Source organism: Agelaius tricolor, unplaced genomic scaffold, assembly GCF_023055355.1.
Source record: "Agelaius tricolor isolate 1412-34295 unplaced genomic scaffold, bAgeTri1.0.p SCAF_1, whole genome shotgun sequence".
NCBI lineage: Eukaryota > Metazoa > Chordata > Aves > Passeriformes > Icteridae > Agelaius > Agelaius tricolor.
Window position 1 is genome coordinate 104837346 of NW_027269261.1, and position 22056 is coordinate 104859401.

General features: G+C 37.5%; 1 protein-coding gene across 1 annotated transcript in view; it reads right to left on the bottom strand.

The window, feature by feature from the left end:
• Window positions 1-21660, bottom strand: part of MMS22L (MMS22 like, DNA repair protein) — an 88676-nt gene extending 67016 nt beyond the window's left edge. The window contains exons 1-10 of the mRNA XM_071446147.1: window positions 21323-21660; window positions 20091-20278; window positions 17912-18037; window positions 14664-14716; window positions 11813-11900; window positions 11534-11711; window positions 10290-10383; window positions 8178-8308; window positions 4748-4861; window positions 3482-3661 (exon numbers count right to left, since the gene is read on the bottom strand). Of these exons, the coding sequence (XP_071302248.1) occupies window positions 3482-3661; window positions 4748-4861; window positions 8178-8308; window positions 10290-10383; window positions 11534-11711; window positions 11813-11900; window positions 14664-14716; window positions 17912-18037; window positions 20091-20269 (1143 nt within the window). The 5' untranslated portion in view covers window positions 20270-20278; window positions 21323-21660. The remainder of the gene's footprint in view (window positions 1-3481; window positions 3662-4747; window positions 4862-8177; window positions 8309-10289; window positions 10384-11533; window positions 11712-11812; window positions 11901-14663; window positions 14717-17911; window positions 18038-20090; window positions 20279-21322) is intronic.
• Window positions 21661-22056: the final 396 nt, after the last annotated feature.

Consider the following 22056-nt stretch of genomic DNA (forward strand, 5'->3'; position numbering starts at 1 on the left):
GCTTCATTCAAATCCCAATAGATTTATATCCAAACAGTATTCCCTACTGCACTGGCAATATGGCACAGCACCTGTTTACCATTGTTTACAATCTGTCCCTGTCAAAACATACACAGAACCTATATCTTTGACTCCAAACCACATGTCTTAAAACATCCTCCCTCCACCCCAAGAGAGTCCTAGAAATCAACAGAACCGAGAGACCTCACAGTGCATAGAAGTGCTGCTAAAACCAAAAACTTGAGCTGAGTTTGCAGGAAGAAACTTTTGCAAGGACTAACAGCTGAGTACCTGGAAAAGCCATATTAGGCTTCTTAGCTGGAAGTCCACGTTTGCATATCTTGCCACAGTCATTTCAGATTATTCTATTCAAAGGCAAGAATTCTTAGCCCCAAGTAACTCTGCCTATATTACCTTAGCCTACAGGATATTATAATTGACCCCTGCAATGTTCAGAAGTGGCAAATTTTCTCATCAGGTCCCATCTGAGTTTTAAATATACAAATCCTACTTTTCAGAAGAGTGAAGTGGGACCTGGACTGGGGAATATGGAAAGAGACACGTACTGCACATCCCTCAGAACAGTCTCTAAGAAACCTGTCCAAAAGTTTCTAGTTTAAAAATGTGGTTTCATGTATGTGAAATATATATTCAATATATATGAATCATTGCATATTTGAAATCGTGTTTTATGAGCTAAAGGGGGAAAAAATAAAAAGAAGCAAGTCTGAAACCTATTTGGAATTTTAAAAGCTTTCATAACAACCTTACAGCCATGCAGACCACATTAAAAAATTGAAAATCTTCCACAGATGAGATAGGCTTAGAGGCAATTTTTGCTACAGAGCATATGAATAACCATCACTATGACACATCACACTCCCACCTCTGATCAGAGTTAATTAAAAGAAGGCATGTGTCACAAAGCCATTGCATCATATGTTTAATCAACAAAACAGGACAAAAGAGTCCTCATGTAATTGTACTGACTTCACAAATTCATATCACAGACTGTTTTACCTTATGATGTTCAAAAAATATTTTGAGGTTGCAATTCAAGGAGGGGAACAGGACCTGAAGGGATGGTTACCATCAACCTGTCTATGAGAGATTATATTACTGTGGTGGGTGAAAAGGCCCTGATGTTACTGGTAAGATTTTTTTCGTATGAGAACAGGGATCCCTGGACAAACTCACAGTACCTCAGAAATGCAAAGCAGAGCTAACAGTTTGAACATAAAGACTACTGGAAACGTCAAGAGAAGCATGCACAGGATGGTCTCATGATTTACAAATCAAGACTTGGAAATTCTCTTCTCCCAGGTGGGGTCTAAAGGAAAAGTATTATTTAATCTTGGGCAAGTCACTTCCTGTCACTGTGTCTCAGATTCCTATTTTAAAATAAGAACAACAGGAATTCTTTTTCCCATTCTACATGTTTTTTTGGCTTGTGTAAATAATACAGTGCCTGGAGCAAAAAAAAAAATCAATCTCTCATGAGGCTAAATACAGAGTATCTATCAGAGTGAAATACAGGAAAAAAGCCCCAGTGATAAAAGTAATCAGTATCACTGTATTTGGATTAGGGCATTAAATATAAGAAACCCAGTATATATGTGTGCTTCACACAGATTTCTGTATTTCACCTGGGAATAACCTTTTCTCACTTCCTAAATTCCACTAAGAAGCAGAAGTGCAGTAATGCTATTTGCAAGGTCCCTCTATAATCCGCTCTGGACTGTGCCCCTCTCCCCCACCAGGCAGTAACATGCAAAACCAAGGGAAGCTTGGGACAACCTTCAGTGTAACAATCAGTCCTGGTCTGCAACTTTACACTGTATACATGTGCAAGAAGTTGCTTCACTTTGCCACATGATAACAAGCAGCCTGCCATGGCCTCCTAAAGGGTTTGTAAACTGGCAAACAGAAGAAGCATAAGCATGCCACATCCCAGCCAACAGACACGGTCATGAGTTTTTCAGTGAAGTATTCAAGAACTGAATTAACACACCTTTGCTACATTTAAACTTTTTAAAATAAATTTGCAAATTAGAAAATCCAAGTAATTCTAACTTTTTTTTGAAAGTCTAATTTTACTTAGTATTGTAAGCATTCTCAAAATTTCAACACTTTTCTTTCATTTTCTATTTACAGACTTACTGCATTTAAAGACAAAGAAAGGGATTTTAAGTTATCAAAATTGCTCAACCTGCATGATCATTCTTCCCTCCTTACAGATTTGCAGTTCACAAACACATTTCCAGGTTTTAAACTCTCATCCTAAATCAGGAATGGAAATCACAGTACCAATTTTAACATAAAGAAGGTACGTAAGAACCCATTTTAACATAAAGAAGCCTTTGCAGTTTAAATATGCATTGTTAAATTACAAATAGTTAAAGACAACTCGTAATAAAGGGCAATTAAGCCTAGTTTGTGGAAGATGCCACACAGTTTATGCTTGGAAAATTAGGAAATATGGGCAATGCAGCCAAAAGGTTAAAAAAGCCACCATACTAAAAAATTCGAAAATCAAACAAAGAGACCTCCAACACCCCCCTCCCAAAAATAAAAGAAAAACCACAACAAAAAAACCCCAAAACAAACAGAAAAAAAGAATAACAGTAACGGCATAAAAGAACAGAAGGAGAAATGACAGAGGATGGCATGACCAGAGTCTCCCTAGTGCAAAAAACACTGCTGGGGAAAAAAACCCAAGCAAAACACACTACACCAAAAACACCCCAAACCCCACAGTTTCTGGGTCCTCATCCACCTCATTGGCTTCTAACAAGCTTCCTCTATAGACAATTAAGAAAAATTGTCCACTTTTATACATCTCAAAATGGATGAATTGCCTCAGCATGTGCAAGTTTCCTAAACCAAAACTTGAATTCAAGTCATTAGACAGTGTTTATTGGTAGCATACCAACATAAAAAATGAAGCTGGATAGACAAATATATATATCTCTTATGATGTTATGGCTGTGATGCAAAGGTAATGCAATTAGAGAGATTTAAATTTATCCAGAGCAGAGCTATCACTTTAGAAAAATAAGTGGCATTAATAATTACAAAGTCAGCATTTAAGGTTTATACTTCATAAACCACAAACTCATGTGCTCAATTCCTAAAACAACAAATCCAGGGATTTGTAAACCATAAATGCTACAGGCAGACAATCTTAAAACATATGCTATATCATGAAGTATATGTGCTACTGACTGGTTGGGATATTTCAAGTTTCCTTCACACAGTTCTCTACTGAATATTTGGTATGTAACATGAATATGTCTGGGACTCCTGGAACATTTACTGACTTGTACAAAGTACATCTTAACACTTCCAACCTAAAACCAACTTTTTTAAGGAGTATGAAAATTCCTGCATTACAATGTATTGCTTTCTGTCAACAAAAATAACCAAAGAGATCAAAATCAATTATAGTAACTCTTAGATATTTAGAAAAAGGCATACCCACCTTTTCATCTAGATTCCCATTACGGTCAAACTGGTAGAGCGGTGCCAGATGACTCATCATCCACCAGCTAAAACTCAGGGGGTCTTTACATTGAACTGTGTCAAACCCAGACACACTTTCAGAAGTACTTGGCTGTTCAAAGATATTCTTTAGGGTTGTATTCACCAAGCTCCAGAAACACTGTAGAAAATGCAAAAGGTAATTTGAACTGTCTTCAATAACAAAACCTATGTTAACAATTTTCTCTACAACACTGTCCTATTGATTAATTTGCTTTTACAGAGAACAAGCAAGATGACAGTTCTTTTTGTTATTTTCTTTTAAAGAAAATAACAAAAAGCAGTTGTGAGTATTACCACAGAAAACTCAAGGCTACCTTAGAAAGTCCTCTCTCAAATGTCACTAGAAAGCATTGTGAAAGGACAAGCTTGGGTCACCAGTGCAATACTTCACAGGCAAAACTACAAGCTGATGGACTGATGACATGCAGATAGGATGGTGCCCCAACACCCACAAGAGAAAGATTAGAGTTCTTTAATGGAGAATTGTTATAACACAATTCTGAAAAACTTCTAATGCCAGACTATCCTAACTAGGAGGAATACAGTAGGTGGTAGAGAATCAATCTGAAAGACAGCAAACAGAGACTCCAGTTCCCTGTTTTGTCACAGTCTGTTCCAGCACTGACAAACTGATTAATTCTCATTGACTCAGACCCTTGCCTATATCACAATATTACTACTTCTTACAGCCTGTGCCTATCTTTCCTTCTTTTAAGGAAGCTCTCTGGGACTTCTTTGCATGTGTATTTCACCCACCTTATCTAGGTCCTGGTAACAAAGACAGAAACACGAGCTAGCTGGATCATTGTTCTGACTGTACCCATGTTTTTTCTAATGCCTGGAGATGAGTCACTGCATGACATACCACAGAAACTGCAAATAAACTTTTTTAAAAATAAGTAACATGACTTTTTGTATTTTGCTCTTCCATAAAAAGAATAGAACTTTCACAGTATATTCCTTTGCTTTGCTTTCTTTAGCACTAGGACTGCTCCTCATCAATGCGCTAGGTCATAACCCAACAGCACACTGCAAACCCAGAGTAAGGATTTCATGCACATTCAAGACAGTGACCCAAGGTATCACAGCTGGCATGCAGTTCTCCTGGAGCAAATATGAGTTCAGTTCTACCATCAGATCTGTGCATTCATGGCCATATGGGAACATCTGGTGACTGCACGTGCTAACAGCATTCTTCCTTTACCTCTGTATTAGACCCTTTATTTCTGTGGTCCAGCAACTGAATAAGTAGAATCCATAGCTCTTTAATGCAGGTACAGGAATAATGGCTACTGGTAAGAGCCTCAGAAGGTCGCACCTGGAAGAGAATATAGAATAAAATTATTCACAGAAGTGTTAATTTTTGAAATGGTGTTTTATATAGCAATATTTCTTCTTGTCTTGGCTGTTTGGTTTGAGGGGTGCTTTTTCAGGTAAATAATACAGTTATAGTAACACATTAAAAGGCGCATTATTTCACTAACATCCCAAATATCTCTCTCATACAACATAGACTCTTTCCTAATTCTACATAAATTATAGTTTGTGCCATTTCCTAGTTTCTTCTGATCTACTCTCAGACATTAAATAATCCCATAAAAATGGCATTCCACGTCCTAAATGAAAAGGAGTTACAATAAATACTAATTCATTGTCTGATAGTAGGGAAAAGAAAATGATTGATTACATTTTCTTGATGTTCTTAAGAAAAAGATTTCAAATTATTTACCAGCTATTATTGTTATTTTTAACTGAAAAATCCTTAATGACTAGGCATAATGCTAGTAGAATATGTTGTTGTTGGCATGATGAGGATGTTAATGTTCCCACAACATTTCACAAAATCTGCTTTTCGGTAAATTTACTGCAAGGCATTCTTTTAATATGCAGAAAACAGCATATTTCAAGTCATGTACATTACTTGATTACTATTCCATATTTAACAAAATTCACTCAGACTGATGCATTCCAAATGCAAAATAGTCTTCTTGTGATTCATCTTTCAATTCTACATTCTCTCAATTATGAAACAAAACACAACAGCAAAAAGAAGTGCTAAATACATAAAGAAACTCTGTATGCTTTAATGATTTTAAGATCTACCAGACCTGTATTTGAAATAATCATACTATAGATAAAACTTCACTTACTCTGTCCTTAGACACATGAACCCACTGAAGAGTATTCAGAAGTGGCAAAAATTGTGAGAAAAGCTTTGCTTAAACAGCTCAGTTCAGCACTTTTTACCTTCAAGCAAGGACACAATGGCAGAAATGTAGAAAGAAAAGAGGGAAAACAAAGCAGCTTATACTCATTTTATCCCTAAACAATAAGTAGTCCTAGATTGAATAATCAACCTACACCTCTCTAAAGCAAACAGAGGTACCTGGAGAGATTAATGAATCTCACTGCAGAACAGTTCTTATCCTTCCATGACAATAAAAAGTACCTCAGGTGACTAGTTTAGCCAACTAACTCCTAGCCATCCACATCTGATGAGGTGGAGCCTGAATTTTTATATCCTCATGTTTTTTCTGATCCATACACGCACAGCTATTATCAAATCGCACTGGCACTTGAAATAATTTCTGAATTTGGAAACCTAACAGTGCAAATTAAAAATTAAATCAAAATATGCAATGCCAGTGACAGCAGTGGCTGTGTGAGACATTATAGAAGTGGGAGTGAATGACTAAAAACCTACACTTTCTCAGTTGGAACAACAAGTATATCACCAGTAATTTCAAATCTGTATAATATTCTATTAGGATGCAAACTTCTTATTTATTATGCACCTTTAAAATATTTTTACAACTACAGTTTCATACAGGTTTAAATAATTTCAATTATAAATATGAATTATAAATATGAACATATGAAATATGAAAATGTGCATATCCATTCAGGACAGAGTCTGGGTACTAGTATCAAAGCAAGACACCATTGCTTAGACTAAGGATAGCCATGATACTGATTTCTTCAGACACACTCCACATTTCCTCTCACAACATCCTTGTTTCAGTGTCTTGGTAAGAATGTTTAAAACCCAAAATTGTGGTGCTGTTGGGACAATACAGCTCTGGTGCCAGAGGTGTGACTGCTAAAGACAGAAGAAAGATATCCACAGATAGATATTTCTCTGCCAAACATGTCTCAGACCACAGTGGAGTCAGTACATGATCCAAGTCAAGCACTTTGATATCAGAGCTGCCCAAGAAAGCAATCTGAAAATATGAATCTGGAACACTAGAGTTTATGTCCCTCTTTCCAAAGATATCCACAAATGTTAAGAGCTGCACTCATGAACGTTCTCAGCCAAAAGCCTAAGGACATGTTTTTGTTTTAGTGATGAGCTGATGGTACCACCTACTAGGAGTATTAGCTGCATTTTGAACAATTTTGAGGGATGCTATTTCCATTATGGGATGACAGAAAGGTTGCATACTATAGGAGGCATCAGCTCAAGTGCAAGCTTCACTTCAGAAATTAATCTCAAATAGAACTAATTCAAGCAGTGTGACCCAAGCCTAGAGAAAGCTTAAGAAAAAGCAGTGGCAAAACCATCTTCTCTCTTTGTAACGTGGCTCTGTGAAAGAATGTAGAATCTGTCATTTTATCATCTGAAATTTTCAAGCCTACCATCAAGCACTGTGTTCAACAGATAGATACTATTTGAATTTTCTGTTATAAAATATTACTCTCATCTATTTGCCTTTTGTCAGGGGAGAAGGTGGCAGTATTATCTGAATTTAATAGATCAAAACTGATTTTAAAGGGTAACAGTTTTCTACAGGAAGGTATTTTAAAAGAACAGTTATCAAAGGCTAGTACAGCCATTTCCCCCATCCTCAAAAGTAACATGAAGAAGAGGGACTTTATTTCTTATGCTTTTGTTCTAGGAAAACATAACTTATACAGTGGTCACTGCTATGTCTTCTCAGAGCTCAGTCCTGCATTCATGGATCATACACGTCCATCTAAAGAGGTTTCACAATGACACAAAGATTACACAGCTCTTTTACTGGCTGCTATATGGAGCTATTATGACCTTCTAGCTCTGGAGTGCTCAAAACAAGTGAGAAAAATACTGCAGCTATAGAAGAAAAAGGAAAAGAGAAGACACAGAAAAGCTTTCCCATGACAAATGCAGAAGTGCTCTAACAGAAAGATGAGGTGGTGGAAATAGGCACACTGCAACAATAAACCGTAATATGACATTCTCTAAGTGTCCAGTTAGCTTACTGCCAGGATTAGAGTTATCCTCTTTTTGTTCCTGTTCAGAGAGTTTGAAAAGACTTTTTTTTTTTTGCATTTATCTAAACCTTTTAGACTGTGCCATGTTTGGCATTAAACCTGGAACACTGAACTTAGAAAATGTGGCACTCACTTCTGCTCTGTACACAGTGCATTTCAATATTACTGTCTCATTCAACTGCCAGATGGTCATGAATAATTATAACACAATTTGAGCTCCTAACAAATAACACTCTTTAAAACATGGAAATACAAACCTATACGTAACATTTACAACTAAGCACTAAGAAGCCATCCATGCACTGGTGAGATACCCAATTCATATGGTTCCCAGTAAAAGCATCTAACTGCCCATGGCCTGTATAAGGAAAAAGAGTTACCTTTGTATATTTGTTGATGGCCAACCTTATTAAATCAGATATGAGATTTCCAGAGTGTTTTTCAAATAAACTGATATTGGTTAGATTCTCTCCAGTTAGATTAATGAAATGGTTCGCATATACAACTTGTCCTAAAATACAAAAGGAAAGCAGAATTGTTTAGTTCCAGGTTTGGTTCTAGCAATATAAAACAGACAGGATTTCTCTTCTAAGACATATATATATTTTAGAATGGGCTTGTTGACCTGCATGTAATTTTAATTTATAAATTCATGTGAGAAAGCTCATCCTAAATTCAAGCCAATCTCCATCATTGCATTGAAATCTGGTATTATTCAGGTTGACAGTAAAAAAGCTTGGCACTTTACAGCCTTTTATTGGCACAGATTTTGCAAAGGAATAAAGATTTATTTATCTGCAAGTTCCTCTTTGTCACATGGCAGTGCGCATGTTCTGGAATCATGACATGTTTTGCAGATATGCAAGTTGATGACAAACAATTCTGGAGAGGTCTAACACTTTCCTTTGGATGTGTTGATGTAGAAAGCTGGCATGATCATGTTCCAACTTGAGCATTTGTAGGCATTAACAGATAAAATGGTGAAGTTAAGAGGCTGTAAGATCTTATCCCACAAGCTTTTCAACAGTACATCTCCCTTGACATCAGCAGAGCAGACAATACCTAGAGCGAGCCTGTATTTTATTCCTGGAAATATAAGGTGAAGCCCTGAATCCACTATCCTGCCACTGGTCTCAGCAGTGTGAAGTTTCCACTCAGAACACTTTAGAGAATGAGATAAAAACCTAGGAAATTCTAAGCACATAAGAATGCAAGATGATGTATGTAGAAATATGACTGTCTTGACTAGTAAATTTTGTTGTTAAAAATCACGAGCTTTCTCTTACAAAGATGACTGCATTATAACTCGGAACATTATCTAGAAATAAATATTGAATTCTGGAAAATAAATTGCCTCCAACAGCTTCACTATCCTTTCTCCAAAATGCTCTAAAAAAGGCAAACACACTATCCCACAATGGATCATAAGAGAAACTTAGAATTATGGAACAAAAAGCCAACCTACACACTATACAGTAATGTAGAAACAGAGAAAATGTGTTAATGGGAGCAAGGCTGTGTTGTGACAGCACTCGGAGCAGGCAAAAGCTAATCCAAGAGTTCACATTCAACACCAGTTACAGGGGTAAGCATATAGTGTGTTCTTTCTATACCTCAACATTACTTCAACTGTTGCAATTCCTATATGGAATTTATATTCACAACTTATAATCAGGTGGTGTGAGGGAAGGTATGGTTGCAGTGACACACCAATTGTGAAAGAAAACACACTTTTGTGATTTATTTTGGTAGAACGGACATGGAAAACACATATAAGCCTCACAAAACAAATAAAGTTCTCTTCTCTATTTTAACAATTCTTCAGCAAACTGAACTCCTCTGAAATTGAGTTTTTCAATTGCATTCTATGACCTTTTTAATCTAACTTCTATGAACAGCTTACTCTTATCAACTTACTTTTTGCCCTTTTAAAGCCTTATAAATTTTTTTAAAAAGATATTGCCTTGCCCTTTTCTTTCTGTACTTTTATAAGCTCCCCGGATTGAGGCTTCTTCTTTTGCCCAATATTTTCTTAGTGTCACACATGCTTAGCAATACAAATTCTCTCCTCCAAGAATCCTTGTCCTGGTCCATGCCTGGACACTTTTCCTACATTGTTGTCATCAAATTGCCATTCATTGTTATGCATTCTGGGTATCTCTAAATGCATTTTTATTTGTGATGTCAGGAAGTGCATTGTTATTAAATATTTAGTATGCTGCATCAGGTGAGTATGAACTCCGTGATCTTTTTTTGACAGAGCAAATTCCTAATACAATTTTATTTAATTTGAGCTGCACAATGATTCACAAAGAACCTACCTTTACCATATCTGAGTTTACCCCATTAAACACAGACAGCTATGCTTAAAAACTACCAAAAGTAGTTTTTAAATTTTAGTAGTAGTTTTTATACTGGACAAATCAAGATGGGAAAATTAGGTAAGTCATATGCAAAAGAATTAAGTTCAAGAAAAAGGCCTGCATACTTACTCTTCAGTTTTTCACCTAGTACATGAAGAACTTCCAATACTAGCCAGTTAATATCCAAATGGAGATGTAGTAAGTGCCATGATGGAGGAAAGACCTGTGATTAGAAATATATTTACTAATATGTAACATTTCTTTAGTGAATTCTGGATACTGTGCTAAGACAGGGTGGTCAGGCTTTGGAACAAGCTGCCCAGGTTTAGTGGTGGAATCACTATTCCTGGAAGGGTTCAAAAACATGTGGATGTGGCATTTGGGGACATGGCTTAGTGGAGAATGTGGATATGCTGGAGTAGTGGTTGGACTTGACACTCTAAGATGGACTGCAATGAACATTATGAATATTTATGATCAAATACAATGTAACATGAAAATGCCATTCAGTTCAAGAAAAAAAAACAAACAAAAAGTTTCATTACAATTCTATCTGTAAGAGGCCGTTCATGAAGTTTTGATTCAAGCTTGACAAATTACAACATCCTTAGTTAACCTTTTTTTTTCAGAGAAGCATTATGTAGCACAGAAGTTGCTAAAATGAACTTTAAAATAACTCCAACATTTTAGTATTCTGCAACATGATTACAGCTGTTTTTAATCAGCTCAACCACTACTGACATGCTAAATAAATGTCCAAAATGCTGCTTCTCAGCAGATCATTCCTCTCCAGATACTAGTTTGTACAACACAAGCCTGAAATTCCTTTTCTGTCTTTATAAAAGATTTGAAAGCATTAGCTATGTGTATGCACAAATCCTAATGGTGTATACTTCAGTAGTATTTAATGCTGCTCTGCCTCCTTCCACATCTGCACTTTTCTTTTATAAAAAAATCTTTTCCCATTCTGTATCAGATTTCAGAATGTATTTTTAAAGAAATGCCCCTCCTACTGGGATGCTCAGAAATTTTAAACATTACTACAGACAAAGACCAAGGAATTTTTTAAACAAGCTATGCTAATTCAAGCCTACTTATCTACCTGTAATTGGTACTATCATTTGTATACTATAGGAAGAATTCTTGTTCTTTTTGGAACAAGGGCAGCTTGTTCCAAAGCTACAGAATGAAAATAGGTAAATAAAACAACAGAAAATCCAGATCTAATTAGTTCTGTTTACCAAGTAGAGGATGGCACTTAAAAAAGAAAAAAATAAAAACAAACCAAAAAGATTAACTTATATTAAGCCAAAATTTTTCAAGTTGAATATGTAATGCCACATAAAAAAATAAAATTATAGAAAGACAACAACCTTTGCCTGATTTTGAATAGTAAATGCTGCCAGGACATTACTAGGAAGTTCACAAAGGCGACCAACATGCACAGTCAAAGCATGAAGCTCTTCCACCAACACTGATGGTAACTGAGCTTCTAGTTCTTCATAAGGATGCAGCACTCTATCATTTTCCACCTTAGGGGGTTCCAGATACCTGAATGTACAGAAAAATACAATACACACCATCAGAAAACAGTTAAGTAGCAGCTACACAAAGCTCAGTACCCCATTTAATAAAATGTGTGTAAATCTCACCTGAAGATGAAAACTTTCACATAATGCAAAAATTTAAGACATTGATGCCTGATGCTCTCTGCTTCAGAGTGCAAGTGTGCAGCTTGACCTGAAGTAAAAGAGACCAGAAGCTTAAAGCAGATGTCAAGCACACCATGACTTGTTTAACATTTGCATTCTCCACAGTAATTAGACCAGACCACTAGAAAGACATCCTCTGAGGACAAGCTGGGAGGTGACTGATGGTAAATACCCACTCCTAAATGTCATTTTGCCAGAGAGATCCATTCTTTGTCTTATCATCTCAGGCATATATCCAGATACAGACAGTAGTCACTCAGGAAAGGTGAGGGTAAGTACTCTCAGTGCCAGAAGAAATCATTCAGCCCTACTGCCCTGCTTCCTGACTGCTTTCAAGACACCTTCAGTAAAGACATGGGTAAAAGAATTTGTCAGTACCCTCTTCTCTGGACATACTTAAACTGTGATAAGGTTCAATAATAAGGTACAAATAAGTTCAATAAGGTGAACTTATTTGTAAATATGCTTTGTAACTTTTCCTTGGAAGCATCACTGTTGCACAGAACCTTCAGTTGTGTAATGCTAAGAGGCATCCATTCACAATCCTGCCTTTCACTTGCAGTTCACTTTCAACTGCTTTCAGGCAGTTATTCTGGCTCTATGTCTCCTTTCCTTTGTTCTCTGAAGCTATTGTTCTCATGGTGTTACCATCCTCACCTTGCACCTACAAGCTCAAACATCCCCATTAGAGCAGAGATTCACTGGAAGTTATTGCCACTGTGTTAGAATCACTCCTTATTTATTCCTTTACCTTGCCTTGTAGCTTTTAGCTTGTATTAGTGCATAATAAACAAAATAACTGCTGCCCAACAATATATATACACACAGAAGCTTAACAAGCAGTCAGCCTGCAACATGATTACAACACATGCTGATTATTCAGAGCATCTTCAATGCAAGCATCAAATGAGGGCCTTGAGCAGGACCAAATGAAAGTGCATCACCCTAGAGGAGATGCATGGCAAAAACTCTTGGTCACCTACTACACTGGACTGCAGAGCCAGGGAAAGACAGTTCTTCTTGCTCCTCTCCCCAGCTGACCACTGGGGAGTCTTCCCATTTTTTTGATCTTGCTCTCACTCTCCCTTTTGTTTTCCCCCACCTCCTCCAATTACCTGGAAGTTCTGGAAGTTCATGACACTTGTTACAGATGCCAAAAATAAAGCTTTGTGCATACAATTCTATCTCAACATCTTTTGAGCATCAACACTAAGTGGGCAAAGCAAACCATTCTGGTATAAGCACCAGAATATTCCAGTGTACAGCCTACCTGCACCACACCAGAAGCCATAGTATCTGCCATGGTAATGAACCAAAAGTTTGGAACAGAGTGAATTGATCCTCTTAAAGCAATTATTTATAGATATTACTGCTGATTTGTACAAATAACAAATACTGAATCCTAAATTCTCAGAAGAACTGTTTAAACGGAATTTTATATTACAGTATTTTCACATGCCTTCTTCATTACACAGTTCTCAGTACAAAGTCTCCAAAGGCAATCAAGACTGATAGGAAATGAAATTTAAAGTAAAACATTGATATCTATATAAACACACAGTACAACATAGATTTACTGAGCCAAAACTCTTAAATGGCGTTCCAACAGTGGTGACAGCACATTTTTTTAAGAGACATCAATAATAACATTACCCTCTGACCATTTAAAATACTTCAATCCTCATGACACCCTTCTACTACTAGCCCACTTCTATAAAGGGGGAACTGAGTCACAGCTGAATCAGTGACTTGCTTCTGATTCAGAAAGAAAGCCTGGTGCAAAGCACAAAATTCAAGTTCTTCATTTTACTAGCTTAATTGACAAGTGGAAGAATGGGATACAAAGAAGAGAACACAACCAAGCAGATGCTTAAATTTAAGTGAAAAATAACCCCACAGAAGAGTTTCTTCAGTGAGTTTCTTTCTGTAGTTGAAAACTACATAACAGTTTCTTGATGATGAACTGCACATGAAAGAAGCTTGATGATAAATTCACATCAATTATTTAAATGGCAGAACATCACAATATTAAAAAAACAATAGCAATGTGTAAAAATATTCACTCATAGAACACTAGCACAGTATCTGTAATAACAAGACATTATAGACAGTTTATTTCTGAGTAATTACTGAACTTCTCAACTTGCTAAGTAATTCAGCCTTCAACTTATAATAAGCCCAAGGCTGCAATAATCCTTCAGAAACATGCTGCTTCTCATGCCTCAGTATTGAGTTGAAAGAAAGCATTTTGTAGTGATCCCATTTTATTGATCCTACTGCAAAGATAAACTAAGTTTGTAAATAACTCAAAACTAACCAAATCTAACTAACTCGTTTAAACATTAGCCAATGAAACACTGAGAAAAGATTCAAGCCACTACCTTTGTAACTAAAATAATTGTTGGGATGATCAATGAAAATTTCTGGTTTTAATTAAAAGAGTTAATAGTTTTGCCGAATCCTGCTCTAGGGGTGACACCTTAAGTCAAATTATTGCAAAATGCCCTACTAAGGATTGCTCTGTCCATCTAGCTTTACAGGTAAATCTGGTTTCAAACTGACTCCCAGCATTTCCACTCTATCTATTTCCCTACTATTTTACCTCACTAGGTTGCCTATATTTCTACCCTAACTGCAGTTTTATGCTGCTTATAAAGGAGCAGTTCTGAGGCACACTCCAAAATCCCTTGGTCAAGAGTCAAAGCACAAGCGTGATCTGTGAGAATTTACTTCTTTAATGAAAGGTAGTCAGTTGCCTATTGCAATGTCAAATTAAATTCATAAAACTTACCAAAATCAGATGAACTCATTTGTACTAGGTTTTCCAGTCTGTGTATCTGTTGCCTAATTAAAGGAATACAAAGATTTATGGTATTTATAGAGGTAAAAGTTGTTTAACTCCACTTTAGTAAACGTAAAATAGAACAGAGAAAGGTAAGAGCTGTTTCTTGCTTTGTAGCTCTGAAAAAGTTTATGCAAATGTAATTTAGAAAACAGTTTTAGTGAAAAGCAATGGACACATCCAAGTGTGAAGGGATGACATTGAATAGACTTTGTGCATGTTTATAAATCATTAAACAAAGTAAAAAAAATCCCTAAACAATTGTCTGAATATTGGGGAAGGCAAAAAACAACAATACAGACAAAAACCCCCAAAAGCCATTCCCTGCAACTGATCTTACCACAAGCATAACACAACTTCATATTTGACCACAGATTAAACCTAAAAGTTAGTTCTCATGGCATATACTCAGTACACACTAAATTAATCCACTTGTGAATGTGCATTAGTACATCCTGTCTGCAGCTTCTCCCGTTCCTGGTTAAGGTAGTCAGCTCCTTAACTACAGGACAAAGCATAAACAACAACAAAAAGAGCAGAGTAAAAGAAGATGTCTTTAGAAAAGTTAAAGCTCAGTTCAGTTTTGGAGAGGAAAGAGAACATTTTTAAAGAAGCCCAGTGCCACTGCAAACGAAGATTTAAAAAAAAAAAAGCTGTAGCATAGGTAAATACTCAGCCACATTCTATAACAACTGTTATTTGCAAGTGGTTGTCCAGTAGAATCTCCACAGAGATAAAGCAGTACTAAACTGAATATATGAAAAGCACAACTGTGTCAGACAGACTTTTGAAAGAAAATGCTGCATAAATTGAGGAGAGAGCTCTCTGCCTCATTTCTTATACAGTCAAAGCAATAACTACTGAAGGATTCTAAAATAGGCTACTTGGATCTAACACAAATCAAATGTTCTTATGAAAAAAACCCTGAAAACTAGGAAGCATTTAAAAGACACAAGAAGCATCTAAAAGACAAAACTACAAGTTGTAACTTGCATATTAAAGTGCATACAGACAGTAAAATGATCTCACTTCACTCTATCTTGTTTTCTTGGATAAAGCCATGTCAGCTACCCTTCCATCATTTAGGTGAGTTGTAGAGTTTTTTGTCTGTTTGGAAATCAAAGTTGAATTTTTGACTGGATTTTTCAAGGATTTCAACCATGTAAAAAGGAAGGAAGTCTGAAGCAGGAGGGCTTTATGAAACAGGGCTGTTGAGACTGGTGTTTAGAGAAGGAAGGTATGAGAAAGGAGTGACAGCAAAAAAAAAAAAAAGAAAAATACTCCCCAGTGAATTGACAAAGACAGAACACAGTGGGCTGATAAAATTAAAGCACAAACTGGGCAAAAGAAACATAACAAAAATACCATTATTTAAATAAATCATTTTAGTTTCAATCTGCATTTGTACCTCAAGGATTGATCCTCATGGCTGTTAATCATTAAATCATTTGATTTGCAAATACACATTCTGACAGATAAACTGTTACTTCTGTTTTTTAATCAAAGATATATTATCTTAATATACCCACTTAAATGGTTACATAGTCTCATTCACTTTGACTCACGCTTCTCTCACATGAAAACCCATAAGTAAAATTTTTACTATGCAATTACTATTTTAACTTGTAGTTCTGCAGTATACTGTTATTTATTACAATATTTTAAAACTGCTAATCATTTTTAATTACAATATTAAATATAATCTCAGACATTAAAAGAAACTAGCTTTCTGTAGGCATATATTTAAACATAGATGTAAACTTTACTTCATAAACATAACTATTTACAGCCACCCTATCTTCAAAAACTACGGTAACTTGTACTTAACATATTCAATTTCCACAGTGGAAAAAGCAGAAAAAGCAGTTTTTCTACTTTTAGCTGTCAACTGAAAAAAACAAATGAAAGTGTTCCATTTTATGACTGAACACATGAACTGAATGTCTTTGCAGAGACATCCCCCTTTGCAGAGGAACTTGTCACACCAAAAGACAACTTAGCAACCAAACACTTGGCCAAGAGTTAGCTGAAATCCATTATTCCTACCAGGTCAGTAGGTTTTAAAGAATGTACAGTTTGAATAACTTAAAAACCATATTATGACTTATGTTCATCTCTATTACAATTACAGAGCAATTTACATTACAGGAAAAAAACTTTAAAAATAGCCATTTAATTCAACGTTCCTGTGTCACTGCCCAGTGATTCTATGTTAATGAACAGTTAAAAATCCGACTAAATACTGAAACTTTTAACAGAATTATACTCCTATCTCCCACTTTATCACTTTGGGTTTTTTTTAAAAACACAGTGAGGTCAAAGCTTGCATCAAGCAAGCAAAGCTAAATAATAGTGCTTTTAATACACTTCCAGTCATCTATGTCACCATGTTCCCATAAGCCAGACCCTATTAATCATGTTGCACATCATGCCCTTGGTCATACCCTAAAGGGATGGAAGAATCCCCTGCAAAGAAAGGAACGATGGAATACACCATATATATTTGTGAAATCATACAAAAGCTCCTCTCCCATCCACTCTCTGTATGTGCTGTACATCCTGAGGATTATCAGTAGCAAAGAGGATTATCAGTGATCTGTGTATTTGCATTGACCAGATTAAGCATCTACATTGAATTAGTCAAACACTGAGTAACTGTATCTGAAGAGATTGCTGAAGCTATCCTAATCCAAACAATTGAAGAAAGCACTGCATCTAGCATTTATAGTATTTGATTTTTAACCTCCACTTTCCTTTATGCACAAAAAAGGACTAAAAATCTTCAAAAGACAACTTCAATTATATGGGTAGCACAATCTCATTCAAGGAAATCTTATATAGTCTATTCATATAATTCTGAAGCTAGAGCCCTCTAAATTAACCCCAACAATCTGTTGTAATAACTATATTTAATTTTTTTTATTATCTGGTGATGCCTCAGATATGCATCACACTACTTAGAAACTTAATAATAAGTCACATAATATTAAGAACCCGTGACACAATGTACTTCTTCCTGCAATTCCATCTGTGTCCTATCCATCACTTACTGGAGCATTAAACAGACAGCACTAACCATTTTTAGATGCATTGCACAGCCTAGTCTTTTATGATGTTTTAAATCTGAAGGTTGTTACACCCTTACAGAAGGTATAATTACAGATGTGGATTAATTATAAAATACAATGTTATCATACCCAAGTAATCCAAAGAGAAATCCACAGGATTCAACTAATGCCGTTTCAGTGACCCACTGAAAGCCAAACAATTCCACTGTATTTTCTTCATAGTCATTTGGAGAAGGATCTAGTCTCAGCAAAACCCTGCAAAATAGAGCCAACAATATTCATGCATTTTCCAGTAATAAACCTATGGAGTACAATATCTACAGCTGGCTTATGTACCACCAATACTTTCTGAATACATCAGCAACGTGTACATGACAGATGTCTCAAAGACAGTTGTACCTTTTAGAGCAATATGATCTATAGAAATACAACAACTCCTAGCTTCAAAAGCATAAAAACAGGATATAGTCACAGGTCACAGTAGATTTTGGAAAAGAAAATTAACAGGTTACTTCCTTGATGTATTTTCATACTTACAAAGGGGCTGAGACATTACACACAGACTATGAGGAGAAGATGCTGCAATGTAAGATAATGCACTGCTCTGTATGCTTGAGATCTGTCTCAAGGCACACTATATACTCAGTAACTAACACTAGAACATACATTTATTCATTTACATATATTTAATAATATTTATACTGAACACACTGCTAAAAGCACACTTTAAGGCAGATGAACAGATGAGGCTCAAAATGGGACCTTGTCACTATAACTTAAGCTAACACTAGGCCATGATTATCCTCTGCTCTTGCTAAAGAAAAATTAAATAATACCAGAAGTAGCATTTTACTCAAAGTGGAGAAAAATTAGACACCTGTGTTAAAACATCATAATTGTACAAATAAAAAAATGTTTCATTAACATGCATTAAAAAAAATTGCAGCAAACTGCATGACAGCATGGTAAATTGTTTTAGAATTTTCCCACTGCCTTTCATAAAATAATCCCACATAGATGAAGCTCAATTCTCTACTAAGTAAAAACTATCATTATTTTAAAAATTGAAAATATATACTTGGCAAGCATTTAGTTTCCATTATATTACACACCAAATTCACATTCTGCTTGAACTATGTTTCATTCTCAGAGGCAAAAAGACAATCTGATGAATAATTGGCTCAATCTCCCCTAACACTTTAGTTCACTTGGTAACTTTCTGAATACTGGACTGTTTTGAAGCCTCTAGCAACTAAATCCAGCTACTCCAGTTCCAAGCAACGATGACAGAAGAGTCCCTCACATGGAGGCTTTTCCAGGACTTTGCAATCCAGGTAGACAACATAAATACACAGTGGAAGAACCGAGTTATCACAACTATAGTGACTGGGAAACCTGTCTACATACAAGCTCCTCAGTGAGTTTTAATGACAGAAACAATTTCAGGTGAAATGTTTCTTCGTCAATGTGGAATCCACTACTGATATATTAATGCAGATACAGGATCCCTCAATCATCTACTTGATGTAAATTTGAATGAATGTGCTCTGATGCAACTAAAAAATATGATAGATAAGGCAGAGAAAGGGGGAGGTGCAGTGGACCCCCCCTTAAGCCTTTAGAGAAAACACTGTGAAAATAAAGTAACAACACAAAATACAAAGCCTGGCAGGAAGACAGACAGACAGAAAGATTAAGCTTTTGTAGGAAAAACAAGACAATCCCTGTAAGATGAGCAAACAGCACAGAAAACTAAGCTGAATGACAGACAATAAGGCAAATGACAATTAAACCAAAGTGACATTTTAAAAATCTCACAGAAAATACTTATTTGCTATGCCTATGACTTCAGAACCTTAAACCCAGAATGCATGCAAGGGTGAAGCTTTGAGAAAGATGGTCTTAAAGCTACTAACCAGGGCAAGCTCCAGCAGTTTGGGGAAACCAGGCAGAGAGAAAAATGGCCAGCATTTATTAGAGCACATGACTGGGAAAAGCAGTACTGAAACCTCCTCAGAAATTCAGATGCTGCTGCCCAACAGGCCAGTTTTGAGTTATCCTAACAGGCTTGTAAATGTCCGTTACAGTATCTTAAAAGTAAGTTCAGAAAGCTAAGAACTGCTTCTAGAGCACCGTTGAAGCTGTTTATCAACACAACAGTGCTTCCCACTTTGGTATCACCAAGCTGATTTCAGGATCAGAAGAGCTGGAGAACAAACTGATTTAGAAACCTGTCAGCACCAAACATGAGTGGAAAGAACATCTTAGAAGGCTTTTTTTATATTTGTAATTCAAAAATATCCCATACCTCTTAAGAGACCCACTTGCTAAATAAGACTCTGCAGAGAACCTTCTCCCTCCATTTTGGCTGTCAAAGGCACAAGTAAAGAAAGATGGCCTTGAGTTCTCATGCTCCACTTCCATCGCCAGCTCCAAGCTTTCAGTGAGAAACGAGGATGTGGAGGAAGCCCCACAGTCATCCTCCATTGTTTTCACCTGGCCCAGAAAAAAAAATAGTTAAATACAAAAATACTCATAGAATTTCTTCAAATGAATTTCTCATTGTTACAACTCCACATCATCCTTCAGGTCAAGTGAGGACACAGATCCAACCAACTGTAACACTGAAGTAAAAGCTGAGAGACACCACCAAGAAGGGCAACCAGGGTCACATGCCCTGTCAAACAATTCTGCACCTTTGTGCAACCACATCTTCCTCGTTGAACAGAGCCTGTTCAAGAAGACACATCAGTGACTTAAAAAAAAAAACAAACAAATATTTTCTTCTGGTTTGGCTCTCTAAATTAATTAGTGATGAGGTTCGACTAGCAGTAGGTTATAACATGAGGCAGGAATGCATTACAAAGCTACTTCCTGCAACACTTCATTTTATGACCAGAGTAGCCATGCTATGGAAGTCCATCATGTACTACAGGCTTATAATATTAAAAACAAAAATCTAACTACCCGGGAATCTGAAAAAAAAAGAGAAACAGAACGAAAAAAGGATTACCATGTCCAAAAGAAGTTCACTGTACAGTTAATATTAGTGTATTCATACTTTATACAATATACTGAAAGAGCAGAATTAGGCAACAGGTGTCAGAGAGGCCTATAAAATATGCAAACAATATAACTAGAACGCTAAATTAAAGTTTTCAACTTCTTTGCTGGTAGATCTTGATATGGTTCTTACAAAACTAATCTACACAATGGCTAGAGGTTGGTAATACAGAAGCTTAACTAAAATATATGCTCAAGGGGAAAAGAAAAGTTTCCGTTCTACCTTCTCACATCCATTCCCATTCCTGTGGAACAGGCGGCTGGGAAAGTAGAAAAAGAATGACTTCTGTGCTCCAGTTTACAGCCAGACCCTCTGCAGGGGTGTCGGGACACACCTACAGGGAATGATCTCAGCCACAAGAGCTCCAAGGAAAGCCTGTTCAGTTCAGGGAACCAAAATCGCCCCACAGGACAGAAACCCCTGGGGAAACAGTTACATAAGAGAGCAGCTCTTCCCGGCTGCCATCATTTCCTTACCTGTCTACCACATCCCTAACGCAGCGGAAACAAATGAGCGCTTTAAGCACCTCAACCTCCTTGTCCTCCTGGAAGCAGAACCTTCCAGGCGGCTGCAATCCGCGGGCAGCAGCTGCAAAGCGGCGGGAGCAGCGCTGTGGGCCGCCGGGACGCGCCCACGAACACGACCCACACGCGTAACGCCTGGGCCCCGCGCCGCCCCCTCTGCCCGGAGGCGCTTCCCGCCGGGCCAGCCCCGGGCGGCCGGCACAGGGACTCGGGCGGTTCCTGCGCGCCGCCCGCGCCGCCGCTGCCCCTCCGCGCCCGGGCCCGTTCCCGTTCCGTACAGCCCGCGCGCCGCCGCCAGCCGCGCAATGCGCAGGCGCCAAGGCGCCCATTGGCCGCCGGCCGCTCCTCCCCGGCCGCGCTTCCTCCGCCCGCTCCGCCTCCTCCGGCGGCGCCTGCCCCGGCTCCCGCCCGCTCCGCCTCCTCCCCGGCGCGGCAGCGCCTGCCCCGGCTGCCCCGGCTCCCGCCCTCTCCCTCCCCGCCTTCCTCTCCCGCCTCCTCTCTCTCCCGCCGCCCGCCGCTCCTCCCAGGACTGACAGGCTGGGTGTCCCTTGGCGGGCCCGCCACCACAAGTGGTTTCTGGCCACCTCGCACATGAACGCCACCGTCTTGCCACTGCTGTTCAGCTGCCTCCCTTGTGCCCACAGAATCGTGGAACTATAGAATGGCTTGAGTTGGAAGGGACCTTA